The sequence below is a fragment of the Chenopodium album genome, chromosome 16 (genome assembly GCF_948465745.1).
Source record: "Chenopodium album chromosome 16, dcCheAlbu1.1, whole genome shotgun sequence".
Lineage (NCBI taxonomy): Eukaryota > Viridiplantae > Streptophyta > Magnoliopsida > Caryophyllales > Amaranthaceae > Chenopodium > Chenopodium album.
The window spans coordinates 38,708,790-38,731,192 of NC_137849.1; the positions used below are offsets into that span (position 1 = coordinate 38,708,790).

Here is a 22,403-nt window from a genome sequence, read left to right on the forward strand (position 1 = left end):
GATATGAATTGTGTAAGATGGGCCCAAAATTATTTTCACCAACCAAAACTCCGTATGTCACTGACTATATGTTTCCGTTAACGTATAAGAGATAAAACAGTCACGTGGAATTTAGTTAATCCATCTCATTGTATATTTTATTAATGTTAAATTTTATAATTTTACTCGTATAGATTTGAGATATAAATGTTTTAAAACACGTTTTGGAGATTGTGAAAAGTCAAATAAGGTACTAAAAATTAGGGATAGAGGAAGTAATAAAAAGAGGTTTATGCCAAATAGCTAAAATGATAGATTGATGGCCCCTATACTAGAAAGTTTAAACTTTGTTTAATTTTTTTAGGCTCCATTTATTTTGACCGAAAGCATTTTTCAAACAATTCAAGTACATGACTTTGATTTTCCCATTTTATGTTGTGTGTATAAAGGATGGAAAGCAATGACTTTTTCAAGGTGGCAAATAAGGACCTGTTCATATTTACTGAAGTGAGCTGAACTGAACTGATTGGAGCTGAACTGAACTGAATAGAGCTGAAATGAATAGTTTATGAGAGAAGGAAATTAGGAACTGAATTGAACTAAACTGATTGGAGCTGAACTAAACTGAACTGAAATTAAGCTGAAGTGAACAGGCCCTAAGTTTAGGTAAAAAATTTCTATTAAGTTCTATATTCATGACGCTATTAAAAAAAATAATAAAATAAAATAAAATAAAATAAATATTGTACTATGCGTAAGAACTAACGGCTTGTTTGTTATCGCATATTTAAGTGATAGATATTATAGGATTATTATAATATTTATCGCAGAGTAGGATATATTTGTATATATTTGTGATATAGTTTGTATTCTTATCGTACTAGGTTTCCTAACAAGATTAGGACTAGTATTGTAACACTATATATATTATTCAATGGTACACACACCAACCCAAGGAGTTTTCCCGAAATCTAACATGGTATCACAACTTAGGTTTTTTTAGGGTTCCACAAAATTTTTTTTCCTAAAAGATCCGATCTACTCTTCCGTTTCCTCTCTTCTCACGTGGTAATTGCATTACCAACCATTTTGCCTTTCCTTATTGTTCACTTGCCGCACCATTAACTTTGTTTCCAGTGGCAAATTTTGACTTTAGTTTCTTTAACTATGGCCAAAGATGATGACAATATCACCCCACCTCCACCTCCTCCCCCTCCATCCAATGATTACCACCCTGCCAATGCTATTAGCAATATCAAGAATGAGGTGCCTGAAATTCTTGACCGTGACAAAGGGAATTATGGTAGTTGGGTTGAACTCTTTGAGATTCATTGTCATTCCTGCAATGTAATCGATCATATAGATCCAAAATCTCCTCGTCCTACGGACCTCACAACGGCGCAGTGGAACCGCCTTGATTCGATTGTGAAAAAGTGGATCTATAATACAATTTCTGCTGATTTACGAAGCACGGTGTTGTACAAAAACGCTACGGCACAGGAAACTTGGGATAGGCTAGCTAATATTTTTCAGGATAATGGAGAAATTCGTGCTATTTATCTTGAAAATCAGTTTAACAATCTTTTTGTTGAGAATTTTCCAGATGTGTCTTCTTATTGTCAGAAATTGAAGGAACTCAAAGACCAACTAACTAACGTTGGTCAACCCGTGTCCGAGAGAACTTTGGTGTTACGTCTTTGTGCAGGTTTAATTGACTCAGACTATGATGGCGTGGCTTAGTCCATCACCCAAATTCGTCCTCTTCCCGGATTTGATGAAGCAAGATCAAGAATTTTGTTAGAAGAGTCTCGTAAATCCGCAAAAGATAACTCCGGGCAAGCGTTTCTTACACAAACAAACACCACCACCACCACCGCGGCAGCCGCCCAGCAGCAGCAGCCACCGCAACAGCAGGGCCGGGGTGGTGGTGGCGGTGGCCGTAGCAGCAGCAGTAAGGGGCGGGGTGGCAAACCAAAAAGCAAAGGCAGGGGCCGTGGCCAAAATCAGCAGCACCAAACGGCCCAGGCCCAAACCACCCCACCTAATCAAGCAGGCCCAACACAACAGCAGCTATGGGCGAGCTTTCAGCAATGGGCCCAGCAGGCAACTTGGGCCAGACCACCTGCGCCCTTCCCAGTCCAACAGGAGCAACAGTCCATACTCGGACAGCCCAACAGACCACAGCAAGCTTATGCAGCCCAGTACGGGCAGCTCATGACTCCAACGGACTTGGCGTCATCCTTCTCTACGATGACTCTTCCAAATCCCGACAATCAGTGGTACGTGGATTCGGGTGCCACATCTCACATGACGAATAATGCTGGTAATCTCTTACCCCTGTTTAATTTAAGCACTAAAAATCATATTTTAGTTGGTAATGGTCATCGTATTCCAGTAACAGGTTATGGTCATGGCTCCCTTCCCCACCCTAAAACACCTCTTATCCTTCGTGATGTCCTCCTAGCACCTCAAATCATTAAGAACCTTATTTCAGTTCGTAAATTTACTACTGATAATTCCGTGTCTATTGAGTTTGATCCTTTTGGTTTTTCTGTGAAGGATCTTCGTACGGGGAGACTAATAACGAGATGTGATAGTTCGGGAGACCTATATCCAGTCAAAACCACCAAGTCCACTCCGTCAACTTGTCTTGCTACCTCCCTCACTGCTGTTTCCCCATCTACTTGGCATAGCCGTCTAGGACATCCTGGAGCTCAACTTTTTAGCTTTCTTAAGTCTAAAAATTATATTCATTGTAATAAGGAGCATGACTCCCAGTTTTGCAATTCATGTCAATTAGGAAAACATACTCGACTTCCCTTTGATAATTCTATTAATACTACTATTTGTGCTTTTGATATTATACATGCCGATTTATGGACTTCTCCTATTCGTAGTGCTCAAGGCCACAAATACTATCTAGTCTTATTAGATGATCATACTCATTTTGTGTGGACCATTCCATTAAAATACAAATCTCAAGCTTTCCAATCCTTTATCAATTTCCGGAAATACGTTGAAACCCAATTTGAACGCCAAATTAAAAGCTTTCAATGTGATCATGGTAGGGAATTTGATAATGACCCCTTTAAGCAAAAATGTATTGACCATGGGATGCTTTTTCGTTTTTCTTGTCCACACACTTCTTCACAAAATGGCAAAGCCGAACGTATGATTCGCACTCTTAATAATATTAAGCGTACTATTCTTTTTCATGCGTCTCTTCCCCCTTCATATTGGTTTTATGCTCTTGAAACGACCACTTATTGATGAGTCTAATTTATATATATTTTATTCCCCATCCCATGGTCATATTTGTGCTTATTTGAGCTCTACGGAGCTATTTTTTATTACTAATATACGTTTTCTAGTGTTTTTGTAGAGTTGGTATTATTTTGTAGGAATTTGCAGATTTATGACGATTCCTGAGCTTATTGAACCACTACAAAGATATTAGAGACGGAGCGTATTTTATGACCGTATATTTTAAGCCCAAGACCGAGTTAAAGGTATTTGGTTCGGTGATTAAGGGCTCGGTTTGATCGGAGTATTAATTTTGTTACAAGTCCAATAATTGAATATCAAGAAGGAGATTGGGCCAAGGAATTAATCAGCCAATCATACAAGAGATTGTATGGTGTGAAGCTGACGGCCCCGAACAAATAGCCCAGCTCGCTGCTATGCCCCGTGTTGCTGACTTGGGCTTTACTCCAGCCTTTATTATAGTCGGTTTGCGAATTCTCAATATTCTCACGCTTGAGTGGGATTAAAAGTCAAACTCCTTTTTCCTTTTCCTATAAAAGGAGGAGTAGTTACGTAGGTTAGTTAGGCAAGTTTATTAGTTTAGTTTTAAGTTTGTTAATTTCTTATTTTTTTACTTTTACCATAAGTTTTCTTTAGTTTGAGTTTAAGTGGGATTTCATAGTTTTATTCTTTAAAGTTACTTTTGTTTCTTTTAGTTTTCATGTTTTACGCAGCTTTTTGATTAGCTTTCACAATATTAGCTTTATTTAGTTTTCTTAACTTTGCTTTTTATTTTCTAGTTCTCTTTATTGTTATTAGTTTTAATATTATTATTTACTTTATTTTAATTCTTGTTTTTATTTGTTTGTTTTAATTGCTTTGTTTAGTTTAGTATTAATTATGCACGAGTAGTTTAATTTCTAGGGTTGTGGGGATCCATGAATAATATGAAGGGGTAATTTATTACTGTTAATCATCAATGCTTGATATTAATATCCTATTGATTGATTTAATCCTCTGCAACTAGATTAGCGCTGGTTTAATTGTATGAGTTATGCAATATTGATTCGAGATTCGAGAGATGAGAATTAATATTAAGGCCTAGTTTCAATAGGCAATTTAATTTATAAATGGTTAATTCGAGATTCGAGAGATGAGATTTAATACCGGTAAATTAACTTTGTGATTGTAATACGTAGCGAAAGCCCTTTATGATCTGGTTAATTGATGCATTGATGATTGATTTTCATGTTTTACCCTGAAATATTATTTATTGGTGAACCTATGCCCTAGGCCTTTTAATATTTGTTTTCTCCCTACTTTATTTTCCTTACTCATATTCTTCGTAGTATAGTCTTTAATTACAACAACATTGGTTACCCTGATAATTTAGATTATAATAATTAATTAGAAATAGAAAGACTAGTTTCCCTGTGGATTCGACCCTACTTCCCTATCTACTTTAGTTAGAGGACTTAGGTAATTACTTTTGATTAGGTGACTACGACTTTAGCCTGTCACTTATCCACTAAATATTTTGCCCACAAAAGCTCTTAAAAACAATACTCTGGCTTTTGCCGTGTTTGGAAAAACTCCTTCGTATGATCACATTCGTATCTTTGGGTGTCTATGTTTTCCTAATTTATCCGCAACAACTCCACATAAACTAGCTCCTCGGTCTACACCATGTGTTTTCTTGGGCTATCCTATTGACCATAGAGGGTATAGATGTCTTGATCTCACCACAAATAAAATAATCATTTCCCGTCATGTCACCTTTGATGAAGCTACTTTTCCTTTCCGAAATCTAGCTCATTTCCGTAGCCAAGACTATGATTTTTTAGGGGATGACTCTCCCTCACCCCACTTATTGCATCCCCTCCTTAATAACCCAAACACTGCTCAAACCCGAAGCCCAGCTGCCAACACAGTGAGCCCACACACCTCACCTCACCTGCAGCCCAGCTCCGCGTCACCTACCCAAGGGCCCAATCCCGTGATTTCTGCCCAGCAGCCCAATACCGAGTCTTCTGCCATACCACACTCTCCAGCCCAGCAGGCTACTCCGCAGGCAGGCTGCGGCAGTCCTGGCCTAGCCGCGGGTAGCCCGCGGACCCCCCTGCCCACACCTACCTCGGCCAGCAGCCCCGGCCCAGCCACAGCAGCCTACTCCCCGCCACCCATGCGTGGAATTCCGCCCATACAACCCACTCGGCCACCACCTCCCTCGCCCCGAGTCACCCGTAGCCAACGGGGTATTTTTAAACCCAACCCAAAATATTGTAACCTCACAGTTCAACCTTCGGGTCCCCATCTTCACAAATCACCCCTTCCAAAGTCCTATAAACAAGCTTTAAATGACCATAATTGGAATGCGGCGATGAATGATGAATATAGTGCTTTAATTAAGACAGGGACATGGGAATTGGTGCCTAGGCCTGCGGGGGTGAACATTGTTAATTGTATGTGGCTATTTAAGTATAAATACAAGTCTAATGGTGACCTTGAAAGGCACAAAGCTCGTCTTGTATGTGATGGCAGGTCGCAGGAAATTGGTGTGGATTGTGATGAGACTTTTAGTCCGGTAGTTAAACCGGCCACTATTCGTACTGTTCTCAGCTTAGCCCTGGCTAGAAAGTGGTCGATACATCAACTAGATGTCAAAAATGCCTTTTTACATGGTGATTTGCAGGAAACTGTTTATATGCATCAACCTCCGGGTTTTCTTGATCAGAAAGCGCCCAATCATGTTTGTCGTCTTCGCAGGGCCCTATATGGTTTAAAGCAAGCTCCCAGAGCTTGGTACCAACGCTTTGCAAATTTTCTCATTAAGTTGGGCTTTGTCATTGCTAAGAGTGACACTTCTCTCTTCACTTTCCGACAGGGTGATGATATGGCATATTTGCTTCTTTATGTTGATGACATTATTTTAACTACCTCATCTGACAGGTTGCGTACAAGGATTATATCTCAGTTACAAACTGAGTTTCCTATGACTGACTTGGGTCCTTTGAGTTACTTTTTGGGTATTGCAGTGACCCGAAAACCTTCTTATATGCTACTTTCACAGGAAAAGTATGCACAGGAGATTTTAGAGCGCGCAGGTATGGGCTCATGTAAACCTGCGGCTACTCCAGTTGACACTAAGTCAAAACTTAGTGCAGATGCAGGACCACCATTTCGGGATCCGACTTTGTATCGCAGTTTAGCAGGTGCTCTTCAGTACCTCACTTTCACTAGGCCGGATATTGCCTATGCGGTACAACAGGTGTGTCTTTTTATGCATGATCCTCGGGAACCTCACTTTGAGGCATTGAAACGCATTCTGCGTTATGTTCAGGGTACCATTGATCACGGCTTACATTTATATCCGACTATTTCTCATCGACTTATTACTTACACTGACGCTGACTGGGGAGGTTGTCCCAATACCCGACGTTCCACATCGGGCTATTGTTGTTTCCTTGGGGACAACCTCGTGTCTTGGTCATCTAAGCGTCAGCATACTTTGTCTAAGTCGAGTGCAGAAGCGGAATATCGAGGCGTCGCGAATGTTGTCTCAGAGGCATGTTGGCTTCGTAATCTTTTACTTGAGTTACATTGTCCTCTACGGCAGGCTACTATTGTCTATTGTGATAATGTCATTGCTATCTACCTTTCTGGCAACCCGGTACAACACCAACGCACCAAACATGTAGAGATGGATATTCATTTTGTTCGAGAAAAGGTTGCTTTGGGAGAAGTTCGGGTTTTGCATGTTCCTACTAGATATCAGTTTGCAGACATTTTCACCAAAGGCCTACCACGAGATTTATTTCTGGATTTTAGGTCCAGTCTTAGCGTACGCCCTCCTCCCGCTATGACTGCGGGGGTGTGATAGATATTATAGGATTATTATAATATTTGTCGCAGAGTAGGATATATTTGTATATATTTGTGATATAGTTTGTATTCTTATCGTACTAGGTTTCCTAACAAGATTAGGACTAGTATTGTAACACTATATATATTATTCAATGGTACACACTCCAACCCAAGGAGTTTTCCCGAAATCTAACATTAAGTGAGATGGAGATAATGTTAGTGAATAACAATAATGCCTCATATATACTTATAAATTCGTAAAAACATGTAGAGGCTTGCCGATAACATAAGGACAACTAATTTAACAATTAGTCAATATGTTAATATGTATCCAAAACTCGTGGTCATCTACGTAGTATATACTCCCTCAGTCTCTTTTTATTTGCATAATAGATTCACTTTTTTATGAGAGCTTATTAAGTTGAATGAAGCAAATAATAAGACCCTTTCCAATGGTGAGACTCAAGTGAGTATTTTTAAGAAGAGAGAGAATATTTTTGCAATGTATACCAATAAGTTGGTATCTAAACTTAACAAGTCCAAAAAAAGTTGCTAAGTTTATATACTCAATACTCAATTTTGAGTCTCATTTGACAAAAAATGTGGGCCCCTTGTCAATATTGTAATATATTTTGTAATTTATTTAAGTTTTACCTTTTTTTTAATCTTACAATATTTGATATTAAAAAGGAAATGGATTTGGTGAGCCATAAATTGAAAGTGACATTTGCATATTTTAGAGAGTCTCACTATTGGAAAATTAGGCTTCACATGAGTTACTAAATTGAAAAGTGAGTATGGTATCACCATTGGAGGCATAATACAACTCATCTTGTATTCCAATACTCAAATTTGAGTCTCACCATTGGAGATGATCTAAGGGACAAAGGGAGTATATATATATATATAAGTGAGTAAGTGGTAATTATGCAAGTAATTAATAAATTAAACCTAATTTAATGAAAATGAGACCGACCACCACCGACCATTTAGAGAGATAGGCCCAACTAGTTCATAAAAAAAAAACCGTAATGGAGGCTGTACTCGAAGTTGCTTTCATTCAGTCGTCCCACATGAAAATTTGAGCTACTTGCGTTTGTGCGACACTCTTACCCACGTCATGCTTCACATTATCCATTTGTATGCCTTGCTTTTGGCTTAGCATTTCCACTCCTTACCATAAAATATTTAAATTTAAATTTACTATATGATGATTAATTTAAGTTTGAGTCGGATGATATTCTAATTAGAGAGAAAGAAGACTCTCCTGACAGAGAGATTGTTATATACACTAAAATCTACCTACACCCATCTAAGCTAAGGTTAGTTTTTGCTTTTCATTTGATGATTAAATGAAAAATAATTATCAAAATGAGAGCAAACAGTCATGGGTATACGGTACACCCGGGTGTATAGAACAATTTCTACTCCTGACAAATGTTGTGTTTTAATTGACATGAAATTTTCGATTAAGATAAACAATTTTCTTATAGTTAATCCAAACACTTGTTAGTTGAATGTATGTAGAATATTATGCTTTCACTAAATTTGTAATGTTAAGTGAGTTTTACTGCCTAGCAACTAAAAGAAGAATTTATTTGATCGAGTATAACAATTGAAATCCTTCAAAGCTCAACTGTAAAAGCCAACTTTTTCAAAGGAAGTAGAATTTATATGTACATTTCAACCAAACTACTTGATACGGAGTAATTTTTTTTTTTATATTTTTAAGAACTCTTACTTTGTATGTCAACCTAACAACAATCATATGTTTTCGTTCTCAGCTCAAGCACAACCATTATTTTAGCGATTGATTAAATTAAATTAAAGAAGTAATTTTTTTAGGGAAGTTATTGAACCCATTACCCATATAGTTCTATTTCCTTAGAAAGTAAGAAGTTTATAAACTACTTGTTTGGTCGGTCATAGAGAGAATTTTAAATCGACTAGAATTTTCAATTAGTGAGCCAGAGTCTACATAAAAATATAGTCATATGGTAAACAACTTTTTTTTGGAAACATATATCCTGAAGCAGTATGACCTTTTATGTTTTTGTCAATCAAACAACTTTACATTTTAAGGATATTTTAAGCTCATTTTGACAATCAAACAAGCAATTAAAAACAAGCAATCAAACAACAATTTAGAGTTCGTTTGGCTTTGCTTTGGTTTTCTATTTTTGGGTTTTTTGTTTTTTAAAAATATATGATATATGTCATATAATGAATCAAAAATTATTTAGACTTATTAAAATCAAGATAATTTTGAAAACTGACAATAGAAAAGTGGAAACACATTTTTCTGGTTTTTTGTTTTTGATTTTTAGTTTTTAAAAAAACTGAAAACTGAAAACCAAAAGTGATGCCAAACAAGCCCTAACGTTCCATTTTATTTTTCCGTAAAACATGATTTATGTGAGGTGGTGAAACCTTCACTTTCCATGAGTTCCACCCCGTTGGCCAAATGTTTGATTTTTATAAGGGAATTTGATGGAGGGGCTAGGAGGTGGATGAGTTTCACTCCCCCATGAGTCCATTACGTAGGACCTGTTCATTTCAGCTTTATTTCAGTTCAGCTCTAATTAATTCAGTTCCTAATTTCCTTTTCTCACAAAATATTCATTTAAGCTCCAATTAGTTCAAATCGGTTCAGTAAATGTGAATAGACCCGTAATTATGTAGTACGAATCAATTTTTGGTAAGGTGTAACTTAGTAGAATATTCAATTTAATTAAAAATTATTAGATGAATCTATAAAAATAGTTTTGTGTTATACTTCACATGTATCATCGGATTATTAAAAGTTTTTTAAAACCCTCTAACCAATAGATCAATCTAACCTATAAGATCTCCGAATATGCACAAACTATCCATTTTCGACCTGAATCCATGAATGATCATCTCTAAAATGGAGCTCATACATTCAACTTTTTAACTAGATCCTGGGTTCGTAAAATTTACATGAAATCAACAAAAATTTCCCAAAATTCCTATTCTTTCTCCGATCTTTACTTTCAAAAATTCCCCTCACTTTCCTCTCGAGAAAAAAGGAGAATGGGCCCACTCATTGACAGCGATACTGCCCACCTTCTCCTCATCACTAATTTATTCCTCTTCCACTTGAACACCTCCATATTACTTGTATATAAAAAAAATTAAAAAAAAATAAAAAATATAATATATGCTCTGTTTTTAGCCGTCAGCAAAGTCAAGCTACAAAATTCCACTCATTTCAGGTAAGTTTTAAGCATACCCTGTCTCTCTTTTTATTCAATTTTCATCTTTAATCTTGTTATTGATGTTGTTTTACATGATTATTGAATTTTTGATGTGGGTTTTCTTGTTAATTTAGATTATATTTCATAATTTTGTTGTAGCTGTGCATAATACTCAATCATTGGATTTGTTAATTTTCTGGGTTTTTCATGTTTTATGTTGGATTTTATTTTGTAAGATCATATCTTAGTTTGGTTGGGAAATGAGAATAATTTCAGTAGTTTTTTCGGATTTAATTGTATTAATGTTGAGAAGAATTAATTTGGGGTTTTAGTGTTAATATGTAGTGAAATTTTATATAAAATTATAAAATTTCTAATGATACTGCTCAATCAGATGAATTTCATGTTTAGACTAGCATGCTACATATTCTCTTGATGCTTGATGCTTTTATAATTGGAGGAACTTTTATTGGAGGAACTTGATGTATAGAAAGGCATGCCTTTTTATTGGCGAAAGTGAATAAGTTACTTTTGTGTAATTAGTTTGATAGAAGTAGAGTATCATATTGCTGAAAGTTTTCTATCTAATTTAGTAATAGGGTCTTCACTGATTACTAAGAGATTATGCCTGTTTTCGAGTAGATGTGAACTTCATGGATTAAAATTGACGTACTAATGAAGTTGAACATCCTATATTTTGTCACACAATTAATATGGTTTGCTCACTTGGAGGTGATATAAATATTTCTAATTATGGATTCTGTTTATTATTATATGGATGAGGTCATGGTGAAAGTAAGATATATAATGCTCTAATATGTTCAATGTAATGCCAATACCATTTGCTTGAATCTTATAATCAATGTGGTATAGCTGTCTATTGCCTATTATATTCGCCGGGAGGTGACGGGGGATGAAGTTTTTACTTTAGTTATGGGACTCCTGAGTAATGACTGTATGGCAATTTTAAAGTGTTTGCTTCCTATATTGTGTTCATTATCAGACTTTGTGTACTGTTCAGAAATCTGTGTCCTAAGATTATTTACACCCTTCAGTTGTGCATTGTTTCTTATTTTGGTCGTGCTCGTCCCTTTGCTGTTTAACAGGAAGCTTGTTAGTGTGTGATTGATCGGATAAGTTTTGAGATACTACCTACATTACACCCTTGGAGTTTATATTGATGATACAATGCAGTTGTATCATCACCCCTTCTCTGTGGATAGCCAAAAGGTGAGGCTTGCACTGGAAGAGAATCAAATTGATTATACATCATATCATATCAATCCTATCACTGCCAAGAACATGGATGCATCATTCTTCCGGATGAACCCAAGTGGGAAGTTGCCTGTGTTCCAGAATGGTTCTCACATTCTTTACAACACGATTGAGATACTGCAGTAAGCTATTTCTTTTGCCACTGCCTTTTTTTTTTTTTTTTTTTGTCAATTTTCAATAACTCTAGCAACAAATTTTTTATCCTTGAAGCACTCATATAGAGTTCAATGGACACCGTCACTGTATATTCCATTAGTTTGAGAATATGTCTTTGATACATGTTTGTTTTTATTGCTGATTTTGTACTTAATTCGGTTATGCTATCCTTAGTTCAGGGTATTCAGTTTTGGATGTCTATATGTTGTTATTCTAGGACGTTGTAGATGTCAAATACTCAAATGTACCATCACCGTAATGACTCTAAAGAGGTTCCCACTTATGAGGTAGGGGGTGGATCACATTTGCGTAGCTTTTTCCTATACGATTGTAAAGAAGCTCTTTTAAGTCTTGCAAAAAGACAATATCCATTTAACCTTGATCATAAAGGTAGACCTCCTACCTTTACAATTTAGTGAAATACGAAGTATTTGATATTGTCCTTTGTAATTCTAGTTGAAATATAGCCCATCAGAAAGTTTCATGTATTCACGTGTCCTAGAAGATTTTCTTTCAATTATGCAAAAGATTTATAATATTGAGTTGATATATAGGATTCTGTAGCCTGTTCTGAATTCTGATATGGTTTTTGGTTGATGATTAATGATTAAAAATCATGTTACTTTAGACATAAAGTTCACTTGCAACTTTTAACTTTTACTTTAAATTTTGGCAAATAATAATGTGAGTTGAATGATGGAAAAGTTGATTCCATGGAACTCTCCTTTGGATTTCAGGTACATTGAAAGGATAGCAGCTGTCTCCTCAGTTGGGGATGGCATTAAGCTCAGCAGCAGAGAAGTCCTTGAATGGATGCACAAAATCCAGGAGTGGAATCCCAAATATTTCACGCTCTCTCATGTCCCTGAGAAACACCGGCTATATGTTTCTAAATTCATAAGGCGAGTGATTATTGCTAGGATGTCAGAGTTTCCTGATCTTGCAAGTGCCTATCACCTTAGGCTCAGAAATGAATATGATACAGAAGAGAAGTTGAAAGATCCAGAGGTAATAAGGAGGAGTGAACAACATTTGGTTAGGCTTCTTGATGAAATAGAAACACAATTGAGCAGTACTTCTTACTTAGCCGGAGAAGAGTTCACCATGGCAGATGTTATGCTCATCCCAATATTAGCTCGTTTGGTTCTCCTAAGATTAGAAAATGAGTACATTAATACTAGGCCAAACATTGCTGAGTACTGGAAGATGGTGCAACAAAGGCCTAGCTACAAAAGGGTGATCAGAAAGTATTTTGATGGTTGGAGGCGGAAAAAATCATTGACGAAAACCTGGTGCTATATTCATATGAGGAGCTTGTTGAAGAAATATTGAGTATACAGAGGTTTGAAGATAATAAAATTTCTGAATTTTTATTCTTTCAATGTTATAAATTGGGTAGGGAGTCCTATATTTATGTTGTACAGAAGACACTTCAACCATTTTTTCTTTTGATTTTGTAATCATTTTGCATTTTGTTCAATTTTGAAGGTGTAACATGGATATGTATGTAGATTTTCGAGCTCAAATTAATTAAAATTGTTTTGTAAGTCGATTTGAAATAAAACGTAATTACCTTGTACTATGTCAGTATGTCTATAACTTGAACTTGCCCTTCTTTTCTTCAATGGTGGGTTTTAAGGCTTTTTTTCCCTTCACCTTTTTTTATAAAATTTTGTTCACCTAAAAATCTAAAAGGTTATTCAACATGAACTTTATACGGAATATGTTTAGATCAAATCTCATTTAAAACGGTTAAATTTGATATGGTTGAATTTTTATATTCTTGAAATAATGAAAAATTAATACTTGAAAATATGCATGGACTTAGACATGGAAAACTGATCCATAGGTCATAGCTGATTACATGACCCGAATTACTCGACCCAAAAACTGATATGGACATGAAATGTGGCCCAAACCGACCCAAATTGGAGCTGTTTTGACTTGATGCCCGAAGAGACCTGATCCAATTTTACCCGATATCCAATTTTACCTAGTCTGAAAATTAGTTGATACACGAATTACTGATCCATACAGACTCAATACCCAATGTGACCTGAAGCGATATTACCTGATACTTGAAATGATTTTATCCGAAATACCTGATTGACCAGATTCAAACTTGACCTGAAATCTAGACCAGAAGTCCATAACTCAATTTGACTTAAAAATGATTCAATTAGAACTTGTCCCGAAGTCGACCAGACCCAACTTGAATAGATCAAACTTGACTTGAAGTTTCAATTAGACACTTGTCCAATTATCTAGGAACCGAATATTCGATAATCAATACACAGTTTGACTCGATCTAACCCGACCCAAATAAATATTAGATCTAAAATGACCTAATCTACACTCGACCCAAATGTCCAGTTTACATGGACTCATGTAGACAAGTCCAACAACATATAAAGAGTTACAATAACATTTGATATATATTCCTTCCGTTTTTATTTAAGTGTTCCACTTTGACTTTGACACTATTCATATGCATCGCTTTGACCATTGTTTGTGCTTTACACGTAAGACAAAATATAGTCATAAATATGAATCGTCTCAAAACATAGTTTTCAAATATCAATTTTTATTATTCATACTTATTGATAATTAAATAATCTAATATATTATTAGTTAAAGTTATACATTGACAAGTGAACCAATCAAAGAATCAAGGTGGCACACTTAAATTAAAATTGGAGGGAGTACTCAATACTCCAAATCTCCGATACTCTCGTAGTACAATAAACGACAATAACACAAGTGAGTAAAAAATTTGTACCAAATACACAAGAACCTTTCCAAAAAAATGAATTTGTTGAAAGAATTTGAGCATAGGAGATTACGAGTACGTAAAAAACCCTAAATTTCCCCAATTATAGTAAAAACGAGAGCATTTCAGACCAATGTTATCTGGGCAGAGTGGCTAATTGTTGGCGAATTTGGTATGGAGATTTTAAACCTTAATTTCCGGAATTCAGAAAAAATTATGGTGAGCATGCAAATTCTTTATTTTGTTCATGAATTCATTGGAATTATTTGCGACATTGATGTTAGGTTCTTAATTAATTACCTAACTAATTGTAATCGTACATGTTAATAACTTAATGCTGAAATTAATCTCTACTATTGTTGTTAATTGTAATGCTGGAAATCCAATTCTAGAATTTGAATTATGATTTTAATATTTAGGTTACAGAGTATTAGCAAACTTTTTAATGCTAGGATTTATGTTATTTGGTTTTAATTGAACTTGAACAACGAAAGGAAAATATTAGAAATGATTTTGAGAAGAACAGAAAATATTAAAAATAGTTTTGAGAATGAACAGAAACTATGAAAATTAGTAACTATCGGAATTATATGGTTAAGTCAACATGACCTACATCCACTTGGCTAGGAGCCTAGGAGGGACAATTGTATTACCCCATAGTTTTATGTAGATAAATATAAAGTAAAAAGGTAACCCTTTTGTGTTTTACAAGTTTGCAAGACTTGATATAGTTGGTTGAGGATTCATCTTGTAACCTTGATGTCCACAAGGTCGAATCCTCCCAACTGTAGGTGCTTAGGGAGTTAAGGGTGTAAGTATCTTTTACCCTTCTATGATTGGGGTTTAGAAGTCAATAGGCGGAGTTAATGAAATATGCTTTATGCCCTTAAAGCCATATATGAGCTAGTGAGCTACCAATGTTGAAACGCTTCAACCTTGTGAGAAATAACATGCAGGGATGTTAAATACCCAAATTAAACTCCAAGCAAAACTTTACTTTAAATTGATTGAGTTATTTTCTTCCTGTGACGGCTCTATGCTTCTAGAAGAAATTAGAAGACTTAGGCTTTTGTTTGTAATGCCAAATTGTCATAGAGAATTCAAGGCATAACACAACACATTTCTTATAAGTATAGTATGGTAAAATTCCTAGATTTTTATTGGAATTTTAACAGTAGTGCTACTTTCTTTTAAGGGTAGTTGAGCCACATTTGACATTGATCAGTCATCCAAATTTTGTAACCTTACACAAATTGGATCATAATACGAAGTTAGCACCAGTAGATATCGCCTTAAGATATTTTCATGAGATTATTATGGAGCTTTTGTTTAATAGTTTCACAAAGCTGTGATGAGAGATAATATTGATCTAAGTTGACAATGTTTGAGCACAATAGTATACAAGAACAAGGTCCTAATAGCATATAACATTGAGGATTTCATGTAATTATCCATTATGCTATCACAGTTCCTCTTCCAAAATGTCATTCATGACAATGAATTATGCATAATGCCACACTGATACAAGGAGAAGTGTACATATATATAGCCATGAACCACTTATTTTTTTTTGCTTAAAAGTTTCTTAGAAAAGGATCCAAATGCCATCCTCTTACTAGACTAGACATAGTAATTGCTGATGAATAGAGCAAAGAATTGCAAGGCTTGAGCTAATTGAAATGTCATATATGAGGTGAGTTGCATCATTCCCAAATCAACACCTTGAGGATAAACTTTATGCTGTTTGAAGTTCTTTTTTATTGGCTCTTTGAAGCTGCCTCGTACGCCAGATCAAAAGCATTCTTGATGCATGAGGTCAGCTTCTGTGAGTCTATGAGGCCCTTTTCAACTCCTACTCCAATCCTCACAGTTTGCATGTAACTCATGATTGTTATTACTAGGCTCTGCAAGTCCGCAGAGTCATTGTTAGCGGTGGATGAGGGGTCAAGAGTTAACTAAAGCAGTAAATCTGTACTGATTCTGAAAACTGTTAATCTACATGAAGAAATAAGCAATTTGTAGTTAAATTGAGGATGACATAAGATCGATCAAGCAACATAACTGACAACTGTTTAGGAAATGATGTTTAAGTTTTGCATTATCAATCACTTAAAGTGATGGACAGAAGTATTGTGAACCCTTACCTTAGGAGTGCCGCAAACCATGAAGTATATGCCTTTGACAGGATGGTTAACCAAGGCCACTTTTTCAATTGGACCTATCATATTTGTCATTCCCATGCTTGATTTATTCATTGTATTGTAGATAAGTTCAGCTGCTGCCTGAAACAGAATGTATTTTGTTTTGTTTATTAGTCTTTCTTTTTATTAGTATAGTCAATCAACAAAATGCCATTCTAATATACATGCTTGATTGATTAAGTATACAAAGGGAAGTTATCGGACTGGTTCTGTTGAGTTTTGGAAACCTATAATAAGTCTAGTGTCCTCAAATTTTATACTGTACACCATCGATACTCAGAACTGCTTAGTTTCAGTAAGTATGGTAATAAGATTGTTCTTTATGCTATTTGCTTACATAAGACTAATTAAAAGATATTTATGTCAGTATTTTAAGATAAGCCAATATCACTTGTGTATAAATTTCTGATCGTCAATAATGTGCATTTAATCTGGACTTATTTTCAAATATAGGTAAATGGAGACGGAGATAAATGTTCCATTTCATGTGTGTTGATAAAAAAAAAAAATCATTGATGTGGAAACGTCTCTGAAGCATGTTCACCTGTGGCTGAAGTTTGTTTGCTCACCGAGAGAATGTCTACTAAGGCAAGTACACTTTTATCTTGATCTAAGGCATCCTGAAGTCTAATGAAAGCTTAAAAAAAGACAGCATGTGCATAAAGAAATATGATCATTAAATTCATGTACCTCAGGTCCTTTGCATTTCCTTGCAATCTCTAGGCACTGAGCTGTGAGATAAACTGCTGGTGAATTTCTGAGCCTCGTAATCTGTTGCTGTGTTTTATAGACAAAATCAAGGGGGTTGGAGGAGTTATCATCAATTAGTTCAGGAATCGCTACATGCAAAAATGCAAATTGGTTCCCCCACATCTTGGTACTTGCTGTTTTCATTTCCTTAACTGAAATATATCTTGTGATGTTCCTAGTATTGAGCAGCACCAAAGCTGTAGATTGTGAAATGCTGGATTCTGGGTCAATTTCTTGCATGTATACTCGAATCCCATGGAAAACTATGCCTGCAAGAATGTCATTGATTGTCTGCAGGAGTAAACAGAACAGTGTCAGTACCAATGTTTTTTGTTTTATTGCTTGAATAGATTGTTAACTCCTTCAGTTCTCTTAGCAAATCCTATGCCAATCATTATAGAAACAATCCTAAAATATTGGGTGATCTTGCTTTTATGAAACATTGATGAATACTAGATTGAAATAAATAGAGTACTTTTAGTACTACTTTTCTTGAAAAGAATTGTTTGTCTGCAACTACTTTGTAGTACTACATCAATTAGAATTCATGTTTTCTGAGGCTAATTGGCCTAAATCTATTTTCATTTGGACCACAAGGGCACAAGGTAGTTCATATTTGGTGGTTGTTTTATGGGATTTTGTGCCTTTATTGTGGGATCATAAATTTTTGTTCTAAAGTTTAGGATGCATCATCCAAGTTTTGGAAAGAATTTATGCCTCCTTATAATAGTGCTAATAAGGCGTCCAAAAAATCAGCTAAAATACGGCCTTTACCATCTTTCTTGGACTGAAACTATTTGTATTTATTACAAACTATTTTTACTGATTAAAAGTTATTTCTTACGATTTAAGTATATTTATTTGATTTATTGCTGTATTAGTTTTGTCATATTGATACGAGTAATTTTTACTGATTTGATTTGCACTTACTAAATAAAACTAATAAGTACTACGAAGTAATATTATTTCTTAAACTGCTTTAATTATACTATACAAAAAGCAAGAAGAAATAGAAAGGACAACGTACCGTTCCTACTCTTGCTTTGATTAGTTTAATGTGGTCTAGGGATAGTTCAATAGTAGAGATTTTGGTTGGTTGGAAACCCTGACTCTTTCCGGACCTGATGGGTGTCTTATCATCTGGATTGCAAGTGCTTTTCAGAAAACTCCATCCAAAATCATAGGCTCCTTTGAAGATTGCAGATATAGTTTGTGGCACCCATTCAATAATCCTTGTCGAATTGCTGCTCTTGTTTGCTGAGCTTGATCGAGTTGAAGGGAAAGTTAATGGAAGAGAAGGATTATCTGCTCTTTTCACGCAGGAAAGAAGTGCTCCCATCAGAGAGTAGCCGTCACCAAGTGCATGGTGAAGCTTGAAGATTATATGCCCAGCTGCTTTGCTTGTTGGGTACTTGAATATGTGAACTTCCCATAAAGGCCTATTTTGTGGCAATAAGTCTGAACTAGTTTTCGTCAGATATTCGTCGAAGTATTCGTTGTATGATTCAACTGATAGGCCCTCTGGGAAGCTGGGAATTATAAGGTGATCTTGAAGGTTCACTTCTACTTTTTTCCATTGCTTTACACCTTTCTTGTCAGTTATCTGCTTGAAGTAATTTTGCTAGTCAGTAACACTACTATTTTAAAGAAGAAATGAAAAACTAAAGGAAGATATGAAATGTATTTATTACCATAATAGAAGAAAATCTGGGGTTGATGGGAAGGAAAACATCTCGTAGTTGTGGAATTGCACATGAGTCATCAACGGGAACTTCAGATTCCAGAACTGCAAGGATGCAAACTGACAGTGTTTTGCTGTTGAAGTATTGTCCGGTAGGAGATACTGGTTCGGATGCATCCTTTTCCTGCAGGTTGCTTCTTTCTGTTTTTATTTGCAACTTAGACTTCATTTTATCTTATATGGATGTATTACAACCTTTTTTTACAATGGGTTATGGCTGTAATATTGTTGCCTGATACGCTGTATGATATCAATGAACACGTTTTTTTTCTTTTCGTTTGTAGGATCTAGGATGTGAAGGTGAGAAGTGGAACTACGTTAGCGGAATTTATAGGACGAACGTTTGAAAGGAATGTAGAAAAGGTGCTTGTTTCACTGCTTACGAATGTAGAAAAGGTGCTTATTTCACTGGTTATGGTCATGTTATTTATTATTAATTATCTCAATCAATCATGGAGTGCATAATTTTCTTTGAATTCAACATCATGCATGTAAATACGAGTATTAATTTCAACACCTAACTGCCATGATTAATTTGTTATACTCGTCAATTGTTACATTTTTTCTTAGTACTCCTTGGCACATGACACTGCATCATTATTAATCTTACTGCTTGTGAGGTTCAGGTTAGCTAATCAAATATTACCTTTTAAGTAATTCCTCATATGCTAAGGATAACTTGCTGAATTTAGTAAAATGGCTTAGGTATTGACCAAAGAATGATAGCTGTTCTAATAATTACTCTGCAATGCTGCAGTATTGTTGCCTGAGAGGCTATGATACTGCATTACCTGCAATACATTCAAGTGTGTATGTATAGGGTGTCTAGACTGTCAACTATGAATTACTCATATGCCCATATTTGCTGTCTGTCTTCATGGCACCGTTTTATCCCTGCAGTTTTGCTATCGGCACCATTATAAAGTCGCCGTGCATGTAAAAGTTACGTTAAGCAAACTGCTTGTGATGCAAATTGTGTTGCTTATCTATAGCCCGGTTTATTGTGTCTTCTGGCCGGCTAGGAGTGTTCAATTTGACATGGTCTTGATGAGAAAACTGTAGTCTATGTTGAGGGCACTAATGGCGTTTCACCCCCTTACTATGTGTCTAACTGTTAGGCAATTAGCCGGATATTGATTTTTACCTGGAGATGGTGATTACTTGTAGACTTGTAGTTAATAGGCGATTAGTCGGTGTCGTAGTAATTGCTGAAAAAACAGGCACAGGTTCCGGCACATGTAATGCTTTAATGTTAGGGGGAATTCTAAGTCCATCAGCCTGATTTACATCCCATGTAAATCAGCTGGTATTTTTGTCTTTTACACATTTATGTCTGGGGTAAATGTGTCAATTCATGCTGAAGTTATATAAACGATAACTTGATGGGTTTTTGTTGACTAACGAGGGGATTCTTGACTAACGCCTTCATGAGTCTAAGACCCAATGTATTCAGCCATTAAAGCAAATCCATAAAATTCAATCTTCTACTAGACCCAGTATATTTTCTAATTGACACAGTTGGAGTCAAAAGATGGTATACCAAGGCATTATAATTGAGTAGAAAATAAGATATCATATTGCAGTAAACAGATCCTCTAATTTCGAATTCCGAAAACAATAAAGAAATCCGAACAAGACGAATTCCAGAACCAAATCTACTCTACAAATTACTTACAGCCAAGACTCCAGGAGAAAGGCTTTTATTTTAAAAATATTATTTAATGGTTAAAGTAATATGTGACCCCGTTAATTTTACGGCTATTTCACCAAATGCTACTGAGTAATTTAAAAATTCATCAAATGCCATCGGACTTTTCAGAATTCATCAAATGCCATCCAGTTTTTTAAAAATTCACCGAGTGCCATTAATGACCAACGGCCGTTAACTCCATTAGTCATTAGGGGTTAATCATGACACATGTCATGATATAATTGGTCAATTTATCTTAATTCATTATAATTTTTTTAAAAAAATTAAAATAACAAAAAAAAAAAAATTTAAAATAAAACCCCAAAATTTCCCCAGCCACCCCTACCACCGCCAAACCCTAGCCCCACCCTAATCTCGCCGGAAAACGGCCGGCCACCACCTTATCCACCAAAAATCGGTCGGCCGGCCCTTTAGTGCCCACCTGACCCACCGTCGACCCCCAAACCACCCACGCTACCCGCCTTAACCCCAAACACCACCCACACAGTCGCCCCGACCCCAAAAACCACCAATAAAACGCCCTTCCTCCCTTCTCCCACCGTCGAAACGACCGATCGAGGGTGGGGAAAGGAAGGAGGGACGATTTTGGCGACAGAGGTAAAGGGAGGGTGGTTGATTTTGCTGATTTTGGTGACGGAGGTAAGGGACCGATTTCGATAATGGTGGTTTATGGGGTCGGGGCAGTTTGTGTAGGAGGTTTTGGGGGTCGGCGGTAGGTCAGGTGGGGCGCTTAAGGGCCGGCCGGCCGATTGTTGGTGGTTAAGGTGGTGACCGGCCGTTTTCCGGCGAGATAAGGGGAGGGCCTAGGGTTTGGCTGTGGTGGGTAGGTGGCTGAGAAATTTTGGTTTTTTTTTTTGTTTTTTTGTTATTTTAATTTTTTGTTATTTTAATTTTTTGTTTTTTTTAAATTATGATGAATTAATATAAATTGACCAATTATATCATGACATGTGTCATGAATACCCCTAATGACTAACGGAGTTAACGGCCGTTGGTCATTAATAACACTTGGTGAATTTTTAAAAAACTGGGTGGCATTTGGTGAATTCTGAAAAGTCCGATGGCATTTGGTGAATTTTTAAATTACTCAGTGACATTTGGTGAAATAGCCGTTAATTTTAATGTTACTTACGGCCAATTTCCCACCGTTACCAAAATCCGTATAATACAATATAATACTCCTAAAAAGGACAGTGTATAGCCCACATCAGCTACTAATTGACGAAATTTTGTCAATTAGGCTGATTGCCTGAGTCCATGTGTTGAATGATCAATTGATCACAGTTTTGTACTGAATATTGACTATTGAAGCAGGCCATAACAATTGAAAATTAATGTACTGGGTTCATTGACTTCATTCTACGTAGAATTAAGGGGATAAGATTGAAGTGCATCGAAATCTGAACCAGTTACTGCTGTACTATTTTTTGGAAGTTAAAACTTAAAAGTAATCATCTGAACAGTTGCCACGATTGTGAAAATCATAGTTTGAGTT

General features: G+C 36.0%; 3 protein-coding genes across 3 annotated transcripts; 2 read left to right on the top strand and 1 right to left on the bottom strand.

The window, feature by feature from the left end:
• Positions 1-1,146: 1,146 nt before the first annotated feature.
• On the top strand, positions 1,147-11,407 carry LOC145584233 (uncharacterized). Its single transcript, XM_081641129.1, has 4 exons — positions 1,147-1,635; positions 1,720-2,714; positions 6,172-6,434; positions 11,277-11,407. Exons 1-4 carry the CDS (start codon positions 1,147-1,149, stop codon positions 11,405-11,407), a joined length of 1,878 nt encoding a protein of 625 aa, XP_081497255.1.
• Positions 10,210-13,314, top strand: LOC145586473 (glutathione S-transferase TCHQD-like). The gene is made up of 3 exons (XM_081643315.1): positions 10,210-10,322; positions 11,411-11,701; positions 12,473-13,314. Exons 2-3 carry the CDS (start codon positions 11,493-11,495, stop codon positions 13,065-13,067), a joined length of 804 nt encoding a protein of 267 aa, XP_081499441.1. The 5' UTR covers positions 10,210-10,322; positions 11,411-11,492; the 3' UTR covers positions 13,068-13,314.
• A 2,544-nt stretch (positions 13,315-15,858) lies between these two features.
• On the bottom strand, positions 15,859-19,506 carry LOC145585250 (wax ester synthase/diacylglycerol acyltransferase 4-like). The gene is made up of 5 exons (XM_081641967.1): positions 19,148-19,506; positions 18,484-19,059; positions 17,397-17,747; positions 16,650-16,787; positions 15,859-16,409 (listed from the first exon to the last, which is right to left on the bottom strand). The coding sequence occupies exons 1-5, from the start codon at positions 19,364-19,366 to the stop codon at positions 16,263-16,265; spliced, it is 1,431 nt and encodes a 476-aa protein (XP_081498093.1). The 5' UTR covers positions 19,367-19,506; the 3' UTR covers positions 15,859-16,262.
• Between the last annotated feature and the right edge of the window lie 2,897 nt (positions 19,507-22,403).

What these genes read in the sequence shown, in the direction of transcription:
- LOC145584233 (XM_081641129.1), top strand. Translation starts at nt 1,147, where the DNA reads ATGGCCAAAGATGATGACAATATCACCCCACCTCCACCTCCTCCCCCT. An exon ending in CAACTTTTTAGCTTTCTTAA is followed by an intron (nt 2,715 to 6,171) that starts GTCTAAAAATTA and finishes CTCATCTGACAG; the next exon opens with GTTGCGTACAAGGATTATAT. An exon ending in TTTGTATCGCAGTTTAGCAG is followed by an intron (nt 6,435 to 11,276) that starts GTGCTCTTCAGT and finishes GCAATTTTAAAG; the next exon opens with TGTTTGCTTCCTATATTGTG.
- LOC145586473 (XM_081643315.1), top strand. Translation starts at nt 11,493, where the DNA reads ATGCAGTTGTATCATCACCCCTTCTCTGTGGATAGCCAAAAGGTGAGG. An exon ending in AACACGATTGAGATACTGCA is followed by an intron (nt 11,702 to 12,472) that starts GTAAGCTATTTC and finishes TTTGGATTTCAG; the next exon opens with GTACATTGAAAGGATAGCAG.
- LOC145585250 (XM_081641967.1), bottom strand. Translation starts at nt 19,366, where the DNA reads ATGAAGTCTAAGTTGCAAATAAAAACAGAAAGAAGCAACCTGCAGGAA. An exon ending in TCAAAGCAAGAGTAGGAACG is followed by an intron (nt 17,748 to 18,483) that starts GTACGTTGTCCT and finishes TTACTCCTGCAG; the next exon opens with ACAATCAATGACATTCTTGC. An exon ending in TGGTTTGCGGCACTCCTAAG is followed by an intron (nt 16,410 to 16,649) that starts GTAAGGGTTCAC and finishes GCGGACTTGCAG; the next exon opens with AGCCTAGTAATAACAATCAT.